Genomic DNA, 6,456 nt, shown 5'->3' on the forward strand with positions numbered 1-6,456 from the left:
CCGCAGCGAAGGGCAGGGAGGCGGAGGCGGGGGACGCGCTATGAGGTGCCGGGGGCCCGGAGCAAAGACGCGTGTCCCTGCGGCCTGATGTCCGCGATGCGGTTGCCGGTGATAACAGGGAGAGGGGGTGGGCCGCGGAGGGGGGGACCCCGTTTGTGTCTCCGGAATAGCCCGTTCCAGAAAGATCGGTGCCGAGAAGGAGGCGGCTGAGGCGCAGGGGTGTTCTACCGACGAGACTGTCATCTCCATCAGCTGTGTTTGTAAACTGACGCATCCACACGCAGCGAGTCGTACTGACCTACGCCATTAGGAAAAATAATCAAAAAAAGGTCATTCTGCCCGAGGCTTCGGTGCTGGCTTCTCAACCCAAACCAGCAAAACGCATCTGAAACCTAAATCCAGTTACATTAACAGTGGCCTCATACTCTCTGTCTTTTTTCTCAAGCAGAGCATCTCTCGGGAATACCCTCTTCACACGCAGAAAGAGCCCATTCTACAATGATGAATGCCGACATGGATGGTAGAACTTTTAAATGTTCTTCATTGTTCTTTTTTTTCTACTTAATATTTAACTTCCAGCTGTTACAGAGGTTGCATTAAAGCTCGTATGATTTATTGCAGCTGTTGAGGCTGAGAATCAGGTGGAATTAGAAGAGAAAACACGGCTTATTAATCAAGTTTTGGAACTGCAGCACACACTTGAAGGTTAGCAGTTGGTCACATCAGATCTTTTCACAAGCACACAGTCATAAGCCAAAGAGAACCTTGCTGTTCAGCCCTGCTTTAGTCAGTGTCCAGCAGTATGTCACTTACACAGTTGGGACCTTACATAAACAAGGTCTCAGAACTTTTTTTTTTCTCCTTTTTATGCAACATAATATTTGCTTGACTCTTGTAATACCTGTCAAGCAGAAGGGGCAATACAGTTAACTTTCCCAAGTTCAATAGTTGACATACAGCTTTGAGTCTGCTCATCACTTTTGTTTCTAAGTAGTTTTGTTTGCAATAACTTAATTAAAGAATGCAATAAAAGAATAAAGATACACACTAACAGTAAGTTTGTGTAACAAGTTTGTCAAAATACTGTACTACAAAATAATACAGGGAAAATGGGCTTTAGATAAAACTTGTGAGTAGCAGTGTTTTGTAAGATAATACCTTATGGCAGTGTTTCCTGGTGTTAAAAGCGTGACTAGTTTGATGCAGGCACATAGAACATACTCGTTACTGTACGCAATAGTGACTAATATTTTTCTTATCACCTTCATAGATCTCTCAGCACGAGTAGATGCTGTTAAGGAAGAAAACTTGAAGCTGAAATCAGAAAACCAAGTTCTTGGACAGTATATAGAAAATCTGATGTCAGCATCTAGTGTTTTCCAAACAACTGACACAAAAAGCAAAAGGAAGTAAGGGTTGACCCACAGATGATGTCGTTGTATTGCTGCTGTCTTTTTTTGTTTTAACTGGCATAACGCTACATGAGCTAAAATACCTTAGTTTGTGGTTTTAACGGATACATGAAGATTTATAACCTTTGGTGATAAACTGAATTAAGAACATTACCATGAACAGGAGACGTAAGTTTGTGTATTGTTAAGATTAAGCAATGTGCAAATGTAGTCTAAACTTTCATATTGTTTTAAAAATGAGCATATGTTGTTAAAAACTGGGTTCAGTTTGTCAGGTGACACAGAACTCTGTTTGCACTCTTTGAGGTCTTAGGGTAGTGTTCTTGACTAGCAAAATAATACAGTTACAATATTGTGTTGAAACCTCATTTGATAAAAATATTCAAAGTCTAATTGCATCACCTTTTTCACCTCAAATATATTTAGATTACTGTATTGTACTGGCCATAGCTCTGCAAAACAACTTTAAACAGAAGCCTATAAACCAGTTAAGAATTTCTATGAAGTAGTAACAGTATGACACCCAAGATTTTTTTGGGAAGGAGGAGGGTACAGGAGGAGGAACAAGGATAAGCAACTTACATCAGGGAAATACTGAACTGATGCAGTGTCAAGAGTGTTTGCAGTTTGTAAGGTGTACACTTCAAACCATTTTCACTTTCCTGTTTCCTCAAAGAATGATCAGGCACAGTATCATGATGTATGATCTTCCCTGAAGCTTTTCAGTTGTGTGATGAAGAATTAAATAAAAACCTGAGTAATAAGCTTTACAGAAACAAAAGGTCAGCAGCGTTCCTCACGCCCATCGTGAACAATCTGCAGTGAGGAACTGAGAACAAGTCTTGCCTTGACACCTTTTATTTTCCTCCTGAAGTGCCAAACTTGTCTTTGCTTCAGGCCTTAGAGCAACTGTTTTTCTCCCCCTGAGCTTGTGAAGTGCCTCTTGAGGTGCTGCACAAAACATCTAAGGCAGAAGACTGCAGTGGAACAAAGGTGGCTTTTGCCTCTCAAGTCTGTGCTGCTCTGAGCAGTGCCTGGTGTCAAGGTGCCCTGTTTTGTACGGGTTTGGCTGTTTGGTAACAGGTTTTGTAAAGGAGCTCTGAGCACTTCTTGTAGAGGCGGCATGTCTAGCATCATCAGTATTAAGGGAGAGCAGAAGCTGAAATACAACCACCCATGTAAGTTTTAGCCGTACTCAGTTGCATCTGTTTCATCTTGCCACACAGCAGCATTGCAGACTTAGTTAGGGATTCTGTCTTTTCAGTAATGAAGCCGTTGTACTTTTTAACAAAAGGAAACCACTAGTTCAAGGCACTCTCTCAACCTTGCTGTGATGAATTCTATAAAATAAAGCTGCAGGAAGTAAACAACTCGATAAAATAGTAGAATAAATCCCCCCCAAACCCAGGTTTCTTGGCAGCTAAGCACTGCTGTGTCTCAAGTGTAAGCTGACATTGTGAGGTTCCTCCCTCCCAAAGGAGGGGTCTCCTGTTTAAGATGACTATACAGTGCTCACTAGAGTGTCAGCAAAGTCAAGTGATTGCAAACAAAGCACTAATAGTTTGGTCTCGAGGGCTGTTAACAAGTCTGAATCAAGAACCATGATAATAAAAATTAAGTTTTGCCCACCCAGGGCTGATACCATTTCTGTCATGGGGTCCTGTAAGCATCCAAAATTGTTTTTAATCTCTTATAGACTACTCTCTCACTTTACTGCCTATCTGGAACTGTAAGTTCATCTAAGAATTCCTAGCAGGTAGAGCAGATCACATGGTTAGTCCAGGGTTTGAGCATTAAAAAAAGAACAATCAAACCAAGCACTTGACTTCTAAAGACTGCATTGCATTACAGCCATCCTAGCTTTAAAGTCATGTCACTGCACATCTCCATCTGCGCTGTAAGAGATCATGTGGTAATGGAGCATGCGCTTGTTAAGACTTCACCAGTTTCCCAAGATCAAGTAATCTTAAAATCATGGTTTTGTATTGTAAGATTGGATAGTGCTATTTTATCCATCGGTGTGTATATAAGTAGTCATTTCATCTATATAGCGTTTTACATCCCACTACTGTGGCCTTCATTTAACTTATAAATATTTTAAAGATGTTGTATTTCTGACTTTACACTAAATAAAAACTTTTGATTTGTCTCTATTAGTTTGGTTTCACATTTGTAAACCCTAAAACTTCTAATTATCTGTAGTCAAAAGGTGGAAAAATAGTTGGGCTTGGCATCATGTTTCTACATAGCTGAAATGTTGGAATGGTTAAGTGTAATTAGCAAGTATTAAGATTAAGCATGGGTTAATTAATCTATTTTCAGCAAGCTTCCAGTTCCTACTTCATGTGGTATTTTCACCTGTAAATCTTACATTTGTGTATACTTTCCTGTTCTGGCTAAAGGAAAAAGGAAAAGGATTGGTGGACTGCACTCCGTGCTGTTAAAGCTAAAACACACCTCTCCACCTGGGAGAACTTTAAGCCAAATTAGAATAGAAGGGATTTTACCTTTTCCTAAACAGGTAGTGAGCTCTACATTAGACAGAAACCAGAATCATAACTTCATCATACCTTCATGAAGGTGGAAGCTAACTGAGGTGTAGCTTCAGCTGTAATTAAATAAAAAAGCCCTCAGTCCAATTTAACCTTCCCTGAATACAGAAAATTCTCAGTCTGGGATTTGGCACCCTCACCGAGACCACTTGTAGTAAGCTATGACATAGCTGGTGAAAGTGCAGGCTGCAGAGGTCTAATACTCAGGGAGTTCCAAAGATGACTGACAGTTTTAATAGCAAGGCATCCTGGAACTGGATTATCATTAGTTTGTCAATTTAAAAGCCCTTTCAAGCAGCCATGATAGCAAGGTCAAGTATTTTTCCTGGAATACCTATTCAGATATAAATGGACTACGCGCAGGAACTGCGGGTGAAATCTCAGTGTTGCAAGCGTCAATGGAAGGGGTTCCCCTTTTGTCTGGCTTTCTAGATCTAGAGCCTTAAATCCCCAAAGCCCTGATCTTTCTTGCTTAATTACTAGCATAAGGCTAGATCCAAGTAAGCTGATGTGCAGAAGGATGTCTTCTATCTCCAGGTAATCGGTCATTCAGTCAGTATTAAAGTGAGATAGGCCTTACAGAGTCAGTATTACTGCAAACAGCACCCTTGAGTCATGGCCTCACAAGACTATTTTACCCATTATAAATAGCTCCTTATTTACTGAAGTGAGGTACAAGCAACAATGTTGATGGGGCATTAAACAAGACTTCATGGGAACCTTAATTTCAAAACCCTACCGCAAGACTAGCATCGAGCATCCTCTGTGGGGTGACCAATGCCTGGAGTAACTATATGACACCAAACAAAAAATAAAAATCCCAAACCAAAAACCAACCCCCCCAAACCACAGCCAAGTGCTGTAACAATTCCAAAGGCCTTTTACCAGGTTCAGGCAAGACTCATTCAGAAGGTGTGCTGAAATGCTCCCTGACAGCTCACAGTAGCTATTACTAGCAGGATACCACATTGGTAACAACCTCTATCACTGAAAAGTCATAGGCAGGAGGATGAATATGGAGTCTTCACTTCTTACCTTCTGCATGTAGACCCTAAATAAAGAGGATGGAACTTGCATTTAAGTAAAAAACCAAAAAAACCCCCAAAACAAACTCCAAAGAAAGAAAAAAAAAACCAAACCCCCCCAAAACAAACAAAAAACCCCAGAGGCCTTTCCATGTAGTTCAAACAAAACTGAGACCAATATAATTAACTTCTAACACTTTAACACAAGCACTTGAAGACACTGGCTTCTTCATTAGGGTCAATTAAGAAGCATTCATTTGTTAGAGACTTCCATGGAATCTTTGATGACTTGGTTTGCTGTGAAAATATTTCTTTTTTAAGTGAACTAACGTCTTGCCAGGCACCAGGAAGGTTCCTTATGAATCCATGTATTTCTACTTGCTTTTAATGTACGACTGCTTTTGCTAGCATTTTACATCCTACTAATGTTATAGGCGGCTGCCAAGCAGCAAGAGGTGTCTGGCGACTGCAGCTTTATTGTTTGTTTTAATATATAGCTCCTTAACAAAACAAACTTTCTTTTACAATACGCAGTTTATTTAAACTATATTATGAGAATGCCCAGTTACTCACATCTGTAAAAAACTTAATCCATCAAAAATTCTTATCTATATTAATAAATTTCATGTTAAGCAAGAATTACTAAGTATTAGGAGGCAGTGTACCCTTAGCAAGTATTCTATAAGCAGGGGTTATACCACTCTGGCTTGGAACATGAGAACTATAAAAGTCTGAAAAAATAATCTGTGTATCACTTCTGCAGATTTGATATCTGCATTCAAAAGTAACAGAAGTCACATCAATTACCACTTAGTTCTATGAGTATTCTATTTTAAAATATCCTTTAGAAATAAGTTACTGTAACCAATGTCTAAAGTGAACAGGTGACCACCCATGGAACAAGATCAACCAAAATAAATAATTTACAATAAAAATTGTTGCTAGCATCATACAAAAACAATTATTGCATTTAGCTCTGCAGAGAAAAAATACCTTTTCTCCTAGCAATGTAAACTGCTGTAGATGCTACATCTATACTATCATCCTCTCTTAGCTGAAAAACTGTAAACAGCTAATTTTGTGCTAGAGCTGCAAAAATATTATCATTTATTCATATTTTTTAAAAAATATTTAGAGGAAGTTTATCTCCAACTAATACCAATTACTATAAATCTTCAAATCTTAAGAATCTTCACCTTAAAATCAGTTGGCCAACTTGTAATTTCACTTTTATTCTGAATTCAAAACATCAGCTAACTCCTCCCAGATAGTACTTCTGCTTAAAAAAACAGAATCAAGGAATTTTGGGAAGGTTAAAAGAGGTTACAGAGTTAAAAAAGGAGGTTAAGTAGCAACGAGTCCCCCTTTTTTCTTTACATCTCAGTAACTTGCATGCTGTCAGGCCCCCTGAAGTGGCATGCCAAAAGTTACTATTATCTAGACCTACAAATACTAGCTGGAAGTAAC

General features: G+C 39.2%; 1 protein-coding gene across 1 annotated transcript; it reads left to right on the forward strand.

The window, feature by feature from the left end:
• Positions 1-453: 453 nt before the first annotated feature.
• SCOC (short coiled-coil protein) lies at positions 454-1,623 on the forward strand. The gene is made up of 3 exons (XM_010162481.2): positions 454-520; positions 622-705; positions 1,271-1,623. Exons 1-3 carry the CDS (start codon positions 499-501, stop codon positions 1,411-1,413), a joined length of 249 nt encoding a protein of 82 aa, XP_010160783.1. The 5' UTR covers positions 454-498; the 3' UTR covers positions 1,414-1,623.
• Positions 1,624-6,456: the final 4,833 nt, after the last annotated feature.

This window comes from Antrostomus carolinensis, unplaced genomic scaffold (genome assembly GCF_000700745.2).
Source record: "Antrostomus carolinensis isolate BGI_N321 unplaced genomic scaffold, ASM70074v2 scaffold53622, whole genome shotgun sequence".
NCBI classification, from domain to species: domain Eukaryota; kingdom Metazoa; phylum Chordata; class Aves; order Caprimulgiformes; family Caprimulgidae; genus Antrostomus; species Antrostomus carolinensis.